We start from the raw sequence: 14891 nt of genomic DNA, 5'->3' as shown, positions 1-14891 counted from the left end.
GTTTGGCCCATTAGGACGGAGTGTCTTCATGGTTTACTCGCTACTGCTAACGGTGTCTGGTGACATGCAGCACACTCTGCTCTGTTCTATTACTCAACATAATGAACGTAACGGCAGGCATTAACATTGCTTTAAAAGGAGTTCAGACAATCCTGGATGACAAACAAATGTAGTTATATTAGTTTGGATTGTGTGAGACAATCCATAAACAATATACATTACTGTACTCATGTTGTAGGTTGTATATCACAACAACAACAAAATTAAGTTAAAAGAATTGCTGCTAATGTAGCTGGCTGAATGGTAATTGGGCTGAAGAGTCACAAAGCTGCGAGTCAATCCATTGAGTTCACATTTTTACTAAGTCACAATTCCAGGCATAACATCAGCATGATTGAAAAATCAAACGCCAGAATGAAACTAAAATCACAGAAAAATAATTCTAAATGATTGAGGATAAAACTCACTGTGACGTACCGAGTGGGGACAGTAGAGGAGTATCCCATTTGAAGACGATGGGTAACATGACATAGTGAGGACCCAGCACAAACACAGAAAAACACCTCAACCTTCCAACCTCATCATCCTCACTAGCATCCCTTGACAGTCGTCATACACTGAATCTGCACCCCACTCATCTCAATTTCTTTGGAACACTTGACCTTCTCTATGGCTCCACCCTGTGGTCATTTATGAGAGGTGCAGGACTCTAGATGGACAGCAATGGGAACAGACTGAGGCAGGTTCAGAATTTACACACAGAAACAGTAAGCAGCCTCAAACGATAAAGGGAGAGGAGAGACAGCAGACAGAGAGGCAATAGAGAGAGGTCCATTTGAGAGTAATCATATCTGATGATCCCTGCACCAACTGTATTGTCTTCTACAGAGAATATACTTTTCATCTTTTAAGTAGGATCCATTACTTTCTATAGGGAAATAAACTTTACTCAGTTCCAGTGTTGCTATGCTGCACAGATACTGTGTCCCAGCACTCATCCACTGAGTGTATCTTCATGTATCATCCTATAAAAGGCCCTCCAGAAATCCATAGAGGTCAGTATCTCCGCATCACGCATTCACATCCTCCCGTAACTTTATCCTGCCTCTTCACAGTTCAGACAGGACAGAACAGCAGTAAGCCTCTCCTGGTAACATCCCCCTCGCAGTGCAGAGTCCCTCGTCAGTTCCTCTTACAGTATAAAGGGAGAGTCTGACCTTGACCCTTAGCAGAGGTCAGAGACGTAGTCAAAGTCTTTGAAGCAGTCCTGGTCCTTGCGGGAGAGGGTGCGGCGTTCGCGGGGCGGCGTGAGGGCGGGGGTCTCAGCGGTGAACTCCTCGTCAAAGTTGCTGACGTCCTCCCTCCCCCTGATGTTGGGGACAAACGGGGGCGGGAGCCGCCTCTGCAGCAGCGCTTCCCAGTCCACACTCTGAGAGGGGGAACAGAGAGACCGGATTGGTTCATAGAATCCAGGTGTATTGAATCATCTATGCAACTGAAAACAGCAACCCGTGATGTGACACTAGGGAATGTTAACTAATGACATGTGTGTCTTTGTTTGAGAGAGAGAGAACGAGGGAACTTGAAAGAGAGAGAAAAAGAGGGAACTTTAGAGAGAGAGAGGGAACTTGGAGAGAGAGAGAGGGAACTTGGAGGGAGAGAGAGAGAGAGCGCGAGGGAACTTGGAGGGAGAGCGAACTTGAGAGAGAGAGAGAGAGAGAGAGCGAGGGAACTTGAGAGAGAGAGAGCGAGGGAACTTGAGAGAGAGAGAACTTGAGAGAGAGAGAGAGAGCGAGGGAACTTGAGAGAGAGAGAACTTGAGAGAGAGAGAGAGAAAGAGGGAACTTGAGAGAGAGGGAACTTGAGAGAGAGAGAGGGAACTTGAGAGAGAGAGAGAGGGAACTTGAGAGAGAGAGAGGGGGAACTTGAGAGAGAGAGAGAAAGAGGGAACTTGAGAGAGGGAACTTGAGAGAGAGAGAGAAAGAGGGAACTTGAGAGAGGGAACTTGAGAGAGAGAGAGAGAGGGAACTTGAGAGAGAGAGAGAGGGAACTTGAGAGAGAGAGAGAGGGAACTTGAGAGAGAGGGAACTTGAGAGAGAGAGAGAGAGAGAGGGAACTTGAGAGAGAGAGAGAGAGGGAACTTGAGAGAGAGAGAGAGGGAACTTGAGAGAGAGGGAACTTGAGAGAGAGAGAGAGAGAGAGAGGAACTTGAGAGAGAGAGAGAGGGAACATGAGAGAGAGGGAACTTGAGAGAGAGAGAGAGAGAGAGAGAGAGAGAGAGGGAACTTGAGGGAGAGAGAGAGGGAACTTGAGAGAGAGAGACCTTGAGAGAGAGAGAGAGACCTTGAGAGAGAGAGACTCACCCTAAAGAAAGGATGTTTTTTGACATCATCAGCATCTTTCTCACCAGAGCCTAGGCGCCGCTCCGGGTTCCTCCTCAACAACTGGCAACAGAAAACAACAAACACCTCAACCCAGACATAACAACTCACAGCACAGACCCAACACCAGCTAGCAACACACACAGATGGCTAACAGCTGAAAAAACATCAGAAACACTTTCTTTCACAGAAAACCCACTGACTGAAAACTAGAAGCAAAATGGCTCCACCTTTACAGTGACCAAACTGACCATGTCGATCAATGAGATTCTCTCTTAGTCCACTGGTGATTGGTGGGATGTGAATGTTGGGGGAGGAGCTTACCCGTCTCATGATGCCGATGGCCTCTGTGGAGAGGAAGCGAGGGTAGCGCACCTCGTCATTCACTATGCTGTCAAACACCTCCTCTTCATCATCACCTGGGAATGGAGACTGACACACACATAGACCACACTGTCACGCTCACAGCCACTCATTTAACCTATTATGGCGCCCCGGTGATGTGGCCGGGGAATGCCACTGTTTGGAGTGTAAGCCACACCCCACAACCAGCATTTTTAGGCTGCAGTGCCAAGCCCCACATCTGAAGCCACTCAGCCTCGTTAGGCTGCAATACACCTGGGGCATATAAGGTGCAAGTTCATTTCAGCATGAGAAGAGGAGCTACTGGCTGAATGCTGCAGGCCGAGCATTACAGAAATTTGGGAAAAGCTCCTGGCTAGATGCCGAAGGCTGAGCTCTATAGACATTTGTTTGAAGCCCATGGACATTGTGAAGCTGGTAAGCTGGGTAGCAGCCCAGCTAGTTTTAAGTTTAGTTTAACTTTAAGTTCAGTTAAGCCCTCTGTGGGAGAGTGTTTTGTTTTCAGTTACAGTTTGAGAACTATCTTCGTGACCCTTTTATTTTGAATAAATATGCCAGCTTGGCTTAAGTTGTGCCTCTGTGTTGGACTTCTGTCATTATTGCTCATCATTGCCAACTATCCATCCCCCCACCATGCCTAGTGAGTCGTTACACTATATTAGTTTATGTAACATATGGCTCAAACACACATCACTTTATGTAATATAGACTAAAGTGCTGTATTACCATAAAGGCTTAAAGTGTATATTGCTGGCTTAAAGTATATATTACTTTAAAGGTAAGGGCTTACCTCATTAAAGGGATTCTCCGGTACTTTTGTATACTTTTTAGCCAGTAGCTCTGAAAGTGGTCCCCTGAAATTGCCTCTCTCTCGCTCTGCTGTGGGTGCATCTTGCTAGCTGTCACTCATATGGCGAGGGGCTGAAGCTCATTGGTTGAACTCGAATTGCTAGGGGGTTGGACCACGTGAGGGGAAAATGGTGCAGCACAGCTTCCAGAACTAGGGATTTCGTGGCTAACTGAGGTAAGACAGTAATTCTCCTAATGAACTATGCATGTATGAACTACACATTGACACATCCAACCCAAAGCGGGAGGTTTAAAAAAATCCTTTAGTAGTCGCCAAAGTTCCAGAGCATGTCTAAATAATAAGACTAGATATGTATGGAGTCATATTTATATAATTCTCTGAAGAGGTTTTTAGAGTCAAGTCTCTTACCTCTCCCACCAGCATCTCATACACCAGTACTCCCAGGCCCCACCAGTCCACTGCCCTGGTGTAGGAGGTGTCTGTCAGAACCTCTGGAGCCAGGAACTCAGGAGTACCACAGAACGTACTGGTCCTGTCCCCATAGCCCATACCTGGGGAAGTAGAGAGAGATCAGGAATGAGAAGAAGGGAAGAAAAGAGAAGCAGTGAGAGAGAGGTTGTTGTGAGAGAAAACAGAGAGAGGAAGGAGAGCGAGAGAGACACAAACTGAGTCACAAATATATAAAAACATGAGCACATTAGCAAAAAGAGGCTTCAATAATAAGACTCAAAAGTACTCCAAACTACAACCGCTATGACCTTGCATCCTTACAGAGACATGAGACATGCTGAATAAGTTATAGAGAACATACCCTCTTTGCAGAGCCCGAAGTCTGCGATCTTCACGTAGCCCTGTGTATCCAGCAACAAGTTATCGAGTTTAAGGTCCCTGAGGAGAAGGGATGAAGATTAAGTCAAAATTGATGAGTACTCTGAGGATGAAGGGGTAGGAGGATGAGAGGGTGCCTCTTTCATGTGTTCTGTGTTTCATGTCTACCCAGAGTACTCACCGGTACACAATCTTATGGTCATGAAGAAACTGCAGGCCCAAAACCACACAGGCTGCGTAGAACCTGCAGGACAGACAGACAGACAGACAGACAGACAGACAGACAGACAGACAGACGACAGTAACAGCAGACCGTGGATGGATATGAGTACGCATACAGTACACAACCATATGAACACAAATATACATATCTCAAAGCATGCCTGCTCCTCCCCCATGTTCCGTTACACATTCAGTAGAACACAGCAAACACAGAAATACACAGCGGTACCCACACGGCTCGGGGCTCTGTAAAGACGTCTGCGTGGATGTGCATCATGAGGTCACCCCCAGCAGTGTACTCCATGACGAAGCACACGTGTTCTGGGGTCTGGAAACATGCAAACAGGTTGACCAGGAAGGGATGGTGGGAGCTGTTCACCGTCTCAAAAATACGCTTCTCACACATCAAACTGAGGAGGGAGAGAGGAGAGGGAGAAGGAGAGAGGAGAGAATGATAGAAGACAACAGGAAAGAGAGACAACTGTCTAATGTCAAGTACAGTATGTAAACACACAGTTAACTTGTACAGTGTATATGTTTGCCATGGTTTGTTGCTGATCAGTTTTGTGTTGACAATAATATTGTGGCACACTGTATATAAAACTAGACAATCCAGTCATAGAAATTTCACCATGATGGAGGTCATATATTGTCAGACAGAGGCATGATATTCTGCCTTGATTCTGTCTTGGCCTGTGTTGCATTCTAGTGTTGATCCATACCTGTCCACTTCGTCCCGCGCCACAATGTCTCCCTTCTTCAGAGCTTTGATAGCGTACACACTGCCTGTCCTCTTGTACTCCGACAACAACACCTGGAAAACACCAGCGGTTCATGTGGATCTCGACCTGAATCCTCTGGATGGAGAACTTCCAAACAAAGGGAGGATATTTCAAATGTGAGGACACATACTTTGCCAAAGTGTCCCCTGCCCAGCACAGCGATCAGCTTGAAGTCCTGCAGACACAGAGGGCCTTTGCTCTGTCTAATACCAGGACACAAATAAAATAATCATCATCACAATCACTGAAATAGCCTTTACTTTACCATCTTGAGGGTCATCTGCTAGCTGAAGAAACAGGATGCAGTATTATCTGGTGTTTTGTGTCTACCTAGCACTTCTATAGAGAGCATGTTGCTGTGATATATGTCTCTGTGGCTACAGTAACGTGTTGTGGAGGAGGTCAGGTCATGTGGCCATATTGTGAGTGGGCGTGTTTCTCCAGCATCATACTGTAGGGGCCATATTGTGAGAGGATGTACTCAGGTGTGAGTGTGAGGACACACTGTGCCAACTCTGCATGTTGCTGTACCTGCGCAAGGAACTCGTGGATAGGGTTCTGGTTGGCCGCCCTTGGGCGAGGTCCGGAGGGGACAAGGGCTCAATCACAGGCTGTTCCTGAGAGTGAGAGAAAAAGAGAGATGGAGAGAGAGACATATAAAGAGGGGAGAGGGATAGATAGAGAGAATGAGGGAGAAGGTGAGAGAGGGAGAAGGAAAAACAGACAGACAGGGCAACAGTAATTCTGTTCCTCATCATTATGCTAGACAATCTGGACCCTTTCTTTCTAAAATTATCTGCCGAAATTGTTGCCACCCCTATTACTAGCCTGTTCAACCTCTCTTTCGTGTCATCTGAGATTCCCAAAGATTGGAAAGCAGCTGCGGTCATCCCCCTCTTCAAAGGGGGGGACACTCTTGACCCAAACTGTTACAGACCTATATCTATCCTACCATGCCTTTCTAAGGTCTTCGAAAGCCAAGTCAACAAACAGATTACCGACCATTTCGAATCTCACCATACCTTCTCTGCTATGCAATCTGGTTTCAGAGCTGGTCATGGGTGCACCTCAGCCACGCTCAAGGTCCTAAACGATATCTTAACCGCCATCGATAAGAAACATTACTGTGCAGCCGTATTCATTGATCTGGCCAAGGCTTTCGACTCTGTCAACCACCGCATCCTCATCGGCAGACTCGACAGCCTTGGTTTCTCAAATGATTGCCTCGCCTGGTTCACCAACTACTTCTCTGATAGAGTTCAGTGTGTCAAATCGGAGGGTCTGCTGTCCGGACCTCTGGCAGTCTCTATGGGGGTGCCACAGGGTTCAATTCTTGGACCGACTCTCTTCTCTGTATACATCAATGAGGTCGCTCTTGCTGCTGGTGAGTCTCTGATCCACCTCTACGCAGACGACACCATTCTGTATACTTCCGGCCCTTCTTTGGACACTGTGTTAACAACCCTCCAGGCAAGCTTCAATGCCATACAACTCTCCTTCCGTGGCCTCCAATTGCTCTTAAATACAAGTAAAACTAAATGCATGCTCTTCAACCGATCGCTACCTGCACCTACCCGCCTGTCCAACATCACTACTCTGGACGGCTCTGACTTAGAATACGTGGACAACTACAAATACTTAGGTGTCTGGTTAGACTGTAAACTCTCCTTCCAGACCCATATCAAACATCTCCAATCCAAAGTTAAATCTAGAATTGGCTTCCTATTTCGCAACAAAGCATCCTTCACTCATGCTGCCAAACATACCCTTGTAAAATTGACCATCCTACCAATCCTCGACTTTGGCGATGTCATTTACAAAATAGCCTCCAATACCCTACTCAACAAATTGGATGCAGTCTATCACAGTGCAATCCGTTTTGTCACCAAAGCCCCATATACTACCCACCATTGCGACCTGTACGCTCTCGTTGGCTGGCCCTCGCTTCATACTCGTCGCCAAACCCACTGGCTACATGTCATCTACAAGACCCTGCTAGGTAAAGTCCCCCTTATCTCAGCTCGCTGGTCACCATAGCATCTCCCACCTGTAGCACACGCTCCAGCAGGTATATCTCTCTAGTCACCCCCAAAACCAATTCTTTCTTTGGCCGCCTCTCCTTCCAGTTCTCTGCTGCCAATGACTGGAACGAACTACAAAAATCTCTTAAATTGGAAACACTTATCTCCCTCACTAGCTTTAAGCACCAACTGTCAGAGCATCTTACAGATTACTGCACCTGTACATAGCCCACCTATAATTTAGCCCAAACAACTACCTCTTTCCCAACTGTATTTAATTTATTTATTTATTTTGCTCCTTTGCACCCCATTATTTTTATTTCTACTTTGCACATTCTTCCATTGCAAAACTACCATTCCAGTGTTTTACTTGCTATATTGTATTTACTTTGCCACCATGGCCTTTTTTGCCTTTACCTCCCTTCTCACCTAATTTGCTCACATTGTATATAGACTTGTTTTTTTTTACTGTATTATTGACTGTATGTTTGTTTTACTCTGTGTCGTTGTATGTGTCGAACTGCTTTGCTTTATCTTGGCCAGGTCGCAATTGTAAATGAGAACTTGTTCTCAACTTGCTTACCTGGTTAAATAAAGGTGAAATAAAAAATAAATAAATAAATAAAATAAAATTATTAGTAGCCAGTTCCCTGCTGGCTGGCTGCTCAATCCCCTCTCCTCTCCTCTCCTCTCTTCCTCATTACTCTTAATTAGTTCTCGAAAAACACTAGAGTAACTAATCCCCCAGCCCCACTGACCATACCATCTGTTACCAAGGCCCTCCCTTCCTCCGCATCTCTCTCCCTCTCCCTCCCTCACTCCCTCTCCCTCAATCACTCCCTCTGTCCCTCTCTCTCTGTCCTCTCGTGCCAATCATGTTTTACACACTTGGAATCTAACACAGATTGGGCTTTGATCTAATTAAAGCTCATTCGATCCAATTTGTTCTAATTAGTGTGGATTTCTCCCTTTCCCCTCTTATTGTTACCTCTCTCCTCTCCTTCCTCCAAGGCCCTGCTCTGTCTCGCTCCAGATTCATCCTAGTCTAATAGTCCAATATGACTGAACCACTGTTTTTTAATCAAAGGCTTTCTGGAGGGAATGGCCAAAGGGAATGTGATACTACAGAGATGGCTATCAGATGATTATCACTCCATCGCCGCACCCTCCCTCTATCCTCCCATCCCCCTCCCTCCCTCCCTCATCCTCCCATCCCTCCCTCCCTCCCTCATCCCTCTGTTCATCCCTTCCTTCTCTTCTTCTCACCAGGTGGGGTGTGTCAACAACGTCTCTCCTGATCTCAGGTCTCAGAGGAGAGTCGCTCTCCAGATTCAGCTTCTCCACTGAGATCTCCCTACGACACACACAGAAACACCAGTCAACAGCCTCCCCATGCACAGTATATGTTGTGCTTGCTGTCTGAAGCATTAAAGAGGTATGAGAAAGGCTATCTGTGTGTGTGTACAGTACCCAGAATGTGAGCGTGAGTGTGAGTGTGGGGTGTAGCTGGGAACGTTATTTCCAGTAGGGATGGCGTTCCTCAGTAGGCGGACCCAGGTGGCGATGTCAACATTCATCTGATGAGCACGCAGGAACGCTTTACCTGCAACACACACACACACACACACACACACACACACACACACACACACACACACACACACACACACACACACACACACACACACACACACACACACACACACACACACACACACACACAGCATTAAGATATACTGATAAACACAAATCCCCCTGAAATGCAATCTATCCTGTTCACGCAGAAACTTTTAACATGGTTTACTCAATCCATTAGGACTGCCCAGATTGCACTGAAGAAGTTTCAACCCTGACACACTCAAGTTGTCATACTCCAAAGCATTAAACCACCTAAAACCATCAGATGAATCCACAGCACTGCTAATTCCAACACTAGATGGCAATACAGAGCACAGAGGGATACAAAGTTACAAAGTGGGTTCTGGGTGGAGGTTGCATGTAGTCACATATCTAGGACCTCCCCCAATCCCAATGTTAGGGGTGAACCACTAAACTGACTGTAGATCAGTGTCTAGGGGGCAACTCCATGCTACTCAGTGGGGAAGCAGTGGGGCGTCAGTGATGCAGGTGTGAGCCCTATAGGGATGCTGGGATACATGGAGCCAGGCTTGGCAGCTGCTGACAACATAAAGAACAAGATGGGGCTTTATCTAAGAGTTTACACATACTAACACAACACACTGTTCTGAGAAAAACTTATCTTACCATGCTGTTTGGAGAAAACCTTTTGTCTCTGCAGTCTTCGGCCTCTCACTATGACTGGGTTGAAGAACATTACCTGAAATACACACATATTAGTGGAGACTCATCAGAGGAGAAAGCAGAGGACCATCCTCCTCAGTGAATTTCATAAAAATAGTGAAACAACAAAAGTTATCCTTTTTAGAGAAAACTATACTAAATATATTCACGTAACCACATAATTGATTAAAACACACTGCTTTGCAATGGTCTACAGTAGCTTCAACAGCACTCTGTAGGGTAGCATAGTCTAGCCGGTAGTTTCCACCCTCTGGGTACATTGACTTCAATACAAAACCTAGGAGGCTTATGGTCCTCACCCCTTTCCATAGACTTACACAGTAATTATGACAACATCCGGAGGGCGTCCTCCACCTATCAGAGCTCTTGCAGCATGAACTGCAAGATAATTAATCTAGTAAAGCATAAACTACAGCTAGCTAGCACTGCAGTGCTTAAAACAAATGTAATGAGTAGTTGACTCAAAGAGGGAAAAAAATGTAACAAATAGATTTAGTAAAAAACGAAGAAGCAAGAAAGAGATATTTCATATTTTTTTCACTTTCACTTACTTAGCTAGCGGACGCAGCTAGCTAGTTTAGCCTACTTAAACACCCGGCTCAAACAGAGAGGGATGCCATGTTCGCTAGCTGGCTATGGCAATCCAACATTGGAACTCTTCCAAGTCAAGGTAAGCTTTTTGTTTTATTCATTTACCGCCACCGGTGCCCACCGGTGTAACTGCTAAACTGCTTGCTGACTACACTGTACTGCATGATTGTAGTGGGTTTACTAACGCGTTAGTTTTAGTAGCTATGTTGACTATGACGTTAGCTAATAATGGTGACAATGATGTAGGCTGTGTGTAGCGGTTATGATATGAAGGTTTGAAAGATTTTTTCGCCTGGTCACAGACAGCTGATGTATTTGTGGTGCACTGAAGTCCACAAGTGAAGGGAAAGGGTGAGAGGAGGAGAGCACGTGGATGCAAAAAGGAATTAACAATCAAAGTGATCATACTGTTTGTATGTGGCTGCTATGAAAGTGACCTGTGTTTGCAGGTGATCAGGGGTGCATTCATTCCGCCGATTCAGTTGAAAAGCATTCTTTAAATGGAAGCAAATGGAACGAAATGGGGATAAACATATTTTAATTTGTCCAATAGAAACTTGTTTGCAACTGTTGGACTAATGATTACACCCTAGATCAGCTAGATGCTGGCAAGTGTGTGCAAGGCAGTATTGAATGTGTCACTGTCTGTCACCTTGATTACTCAAATTTATCTCGACCTGTGCACCTACATTGTAAACTTTCATTCACAGGCTAGGTTGTAAAAACCTTATGATGGGTATAAGGAAAATTTGAGAATCATGTAGTAGCCGAAACCCATCGATGTTACATTGAGCTGGGGGAATGGAATATGAATGACTGTCATCCAATATGCTGTAATAGAAATAAGGCCATGCTCATAAAACAAAATGTGAGTCCTCCCTCATCTTAAATAGCACTGATTGCCACTGACACATACAGTACCAGTCAAAAGTTTGGACTAACCTACTCATTCAAGGGTTTTTCTCATATATATATATATTTTTTTATACCCTTTTCTACATTGTAGAATAATAGTGAAGACATCAAAACTATTAAATAACACATATGGAATCATGTAGTAACCAAAAAAGTGTTAAACAAATAAAAATATATTTTATATTTGAGATTCTTAGTAGCCACCCTTTGCCTTGAGGACAGCTTTTCACACTATTGGCATTCTCTCAACCAGATTCACCTGGAATGCTTTTCCAACAGTCTTGAAGGAGTTCCCACATATGCTGAGCACTTGGCTGCTTTTCTTCACTCTGCGGTCCAACTCATTCCAAACCATCTCAATTTGGTTGAGGTCGGGGGATTGTGGAGGCCAGGTCATCTGATGCAGCACTCCAATACTCTCCTTCTTGGTAAAATAGCCTTTACTCAGCCTGGAGATGTGTTGGTTCATTGTCCTAATTATATTCCCACTAAGTGCAAATCATATGGGATGGCGTATCGCTGCAGAATGCTGTGGTAGCCATGCTGGTTAAGTGTGTTTAGAATTCTAAATAAATCACTGACAGTGTCACCAGCAAAGCACCCCCACACCATAAAACCTCCTCCTCCATGCTTTACGGTGGGAAATACACATGAGGAGATAATCCGTTCACCCACACTGAGTCTCACAAAGACACGGCGGTTGGAACCAATAATCTCTAATTTGGACTCCAGACCAAAGGACAAATGTCCACCGGTCTAATGTCCATTACTCATGTTTCTTAGTAAGTAAAGTCTCTTCTTCTTATCGGTGTCCTTCAGTAGTGGTTTCTTTGCAGTAATTTGACCATGAAGGCCTGATTCACACAGTATCCTCTGAACAGTTGATGTTGAAATGTTTCTGTTACTTGAACTCTGTGAAGCATTTATTTGGGCTGCAATTTCTGAGGCTGGTAACTCTAATGAACTTATCCTTTGCAGCAGAGGTAACTCTGGGTCTTCCTTTCCTGTGGCGGTCCTCATGAGAGACAGTTTCATCATAGCACTTGATGTTTTTTGTGACTGCACTTGAATAAACTTTCAAAGTTCTTGAAATTATCCATATTGACTGACCATGTCTTAAAGTTAGGATGGACTGTCGTTTCTCTTTGCTTATTTGAGCTGTTCTTGCCATAATATGGACTTGGTCTTTTACCAAATAGGCCTATCTTCTGTATACCACCCCTACCTTTACACAACACAACTGATTGGCTCAAACGCATTAAGAAGGAAACAAATTCCACAAATGAACTTTTAACAAAATGCATTCCAGGTGACTACGTCATGAAGCTGGTTGAGAGAATTCCAAGAGTGTGCAAGGCAAAGGGTGGTTACTAAAATCTAAAATATATTTTTATTTGTTTAACCATTTTTTTCCTTACTACATGATTCCATATATTATTTCATAGATTTGATGTATTCATTATTATTCTACAATGTAGAAAATAGTAAAAATAAAGAAAAACCCTTGAATGAGTAGGTGTATCAAAACTTTTGACTGGTACTGTATAGTTCAGGATTGAGCAGGGATGTATGTGTTGGTGCGTGTATTTGCATGTTCGCATGTCTCTGTATGTGTGTATGTGTATACATGGCGGGGTGTGTGTACCTCAGCCAGCAGCAGGCCCTGAGGCTCCAGCTCCAGCTGAACTCTGTGTTTCTGGTTGTCCAGGAAGTCCTCCAGCTTCAGGTACTTGAGAGCACACAGGGAGCGGTAGTCCCTCCAGTACACTGCTATCTCCATCTCCCTGGACTGGGCCGAAACACAGGTCAACACACATACTGTTTCAACCACAGGTGTACATACACTTCTTTTTACCTTTTCACGCTCTCTCAATTCTCAATGTGCCTCTCTCTCTCTCAATTCTCAATGTGCCTCTCTCTCTCTCTCAATTCTCAATGTGCCTCTCTCTCTCTCAATTCTCAATGTGCCTATCTCTCTCTCAATTCTCAATGTGCCTCTCTCTCTCTCTCTCAATTCTCAATGTGCCTCTCTCTCTCTCTCTCAATTCTCAATGTGCCTCTCTCTCTCTCTCTCAATTCTCAATGTGTCTCTCTCTCTCTCAATTCTCAATGTGCCTCTCTCTCTCTCAATTCTCAATGTGCCTCTCTCTCTCTCAATTCTCAATGTGCCTCTCTCTCTCAATTCTCAATGTGCCTCTCTCTCTCTCAATTCTCAATGTGCCTCTCTCTCTCAATTCTCAATGTGCCTCTCTCTCTCAATTCTCAATGTGCCTCTCTCTCTCTCAATTCTCAATGTGCCCCTCTCTCAATTCTCAATGTGCCTCTCTCTCTCTCAATTCTCAATGTGCCTCTCTCTCTCTCAATTCTCAATGTGCCTCTCTCTCTCAATTCTCAATGTGCCTCTCTCTCTCTCTCTCAATTCTCAATGTGCCTCTCTCTCTCTCTCTCAATTCTCAATGTGCCTCTCTCGCTCTCTCTCAATTCTCAATGTGCCTCTCTCTCTCTCAATTCTCAATGTGCCTCTCTCTCTCTCTCTCAATTCTCAATGTGCCTCTCTCTCTCTCTCTCAATTCTCAATGTGCCTCTCTCTCTCTCAATTCTCAATGTGCCTCTCTCTCTCTCTCAATTCAATGCAAGGAGCTTTATTGGCATGGGAATCTCTCTCCCTGTCTCTGTCTCTGTGTTGTGTGATGTAATGTAATATCTTACTCTCTCCAGTTCTACAGTGAAGGTCTGGTCCCAGGCCTGCTCTCCCACTGTCTTCCAGCACGTCTGTCCCACCACTGTGTTCTCCAGCTTCAACACCGCACTCACCTCCGCTGTTCAACACATGTTTAGAAACTCACTACACAACACAAATGGACAGATATGTACACACACACACACACACACACACACACACACACACACACACACACACACACACACACACACTTACAGGAGAGTTCGTCGGTCTTGCCGGGGATCCTGAGGCTCATGCTGCTGGTGCTGCGGCTGTAGAGACCACTGAGTTTGAAGGAGCGTCCGTCCCCTGGGCTGTAGCAAGGCAAGACCACCGGGGTTCCTCTACTGCGCCCCGGGACCACCTCCAACACCCCCACACAGCCCAGCAGACGCACCTGCAGGGTACCTAGGAGAGAGAGAGAGTTGATTTGTGATGTTTGAGTAGAAGTGAGAGTATCATACCTGGTTCAAAAGGTTTATAACTTCAGTCACTGGATATGGGAGAGATATTCAACTGAATCCATGAGTTTCTGATGCATTAGAGCCTTCAGTTAGGTATAGACAGAGAGGTAGTGAGAGACTATAGAGAGGCTGTAATAGTCAGTGATACATTATAGAGAGGCTGTACGTGTCAGTTATAGGGTATAGAGAGACTGTAAGAGTCAGTGATAGGGTATAGAGAGACCGTAAGCGTCAGAGATAGGGTATAGAGAGACCGTAAGAGTCAGAGATAGGGTATAGAGAGGCTGTAAGAGACAGTTATAGGGTATAGAGAGACTGTAAGAGTCAGTGATAGGGTATAGAGAGGCTGTAAGAGTCAATGATAGGGTTTAGAGAGACTGTAAGAGTCAGTGATAGGGTATAGAGAGACTAAGAGTCAGAGATAGGGTATAGAGAGGCTGTAAGAGACAGTTATAGGGTATAGAGAGAC

General features: G+C 45.0%; 1 protein-coding gene across 3 annotated transcripts in view; it reads right to left on the bottom strand.

The window, feature by feature from the left end:
• Positions 1–343: 343 nt before the first annotated feature.
• The window catches only part of LOC115110883 (serine/threonine-protein kinase N1-like), a 40866-nt gene continuing 26318 nt past the window's right edge, over positions 344–14891 (bottom strand). For all 3 annotated transcript variants that reach the window (XM_065010198.1, XM_065010196.1, XM_065010197.1), the window contains exons 8-23: positions 14175–14366; positions 13946–14055; positions 12882–13025; positions 9674–9746; positions 8879–9011; positions 8675–8762; positions 5919–6004; positions 5518–5590; positions 5328–5419; positions 4839–5015; positions 4565–4627; positions 4367–4443; positions 3964–4106; positions 2706–2813; positions 2364–2444; positions 344–1429 (exon numbers count right to left, since the gene is read on the bottom strand). In XM_065010198.1, coding sequence (XP_064866270.1) covers positions 1226–1429; positions 2364–2444; positions 2706–2813; positions 3964–4106; positions 4367–4443; positions 4565–4627; positions 4839–5015; positions 5328–5419; positions 5518–5590; positions 5919–6004; positions 8675–8762; positions 8879–9011; positions 9674–9746; positions 12882–13025; positions 13946–14055; positions 14175–14366 — 1844 coding nt within the window. In that variant the 3' untranslated portion in view covers positions 344–1225. The remainder of the gene's footprint in view (positions 1430–2363; positions 2445–2705; positions 2814–3963; positions 4107–4366; positions 4444–4564; positions 4628–4838; positions 5016–5327; positions 5420–5517; positions 5591–5918; positions 6005–8674; positions 8763–8878; positions 9012–9673; positions 9747–12881; positions 13026–13945; positions 14056–14174; positions 14367–14891) is intronic.

This window comes from Oncorhynchus nerka, linkage group LG26, assembly GCF_034236695.1.
Source record: "Oncorhynchus nerka isolate Pitt River linkage group LG26, Oner_Uvic_2.0, whole genome shotgun sequence".
Classification (NCBI taxonomy): Eukaryota; Metazoa; Chordata; class Actinopteri; order Salmoniformes; family Salmonidae; genus Oncorhynchus; species Oncorhynchus nerka.
This window is presented reverse-complemented; position numbering and strand designations above follow the sequence as displayed.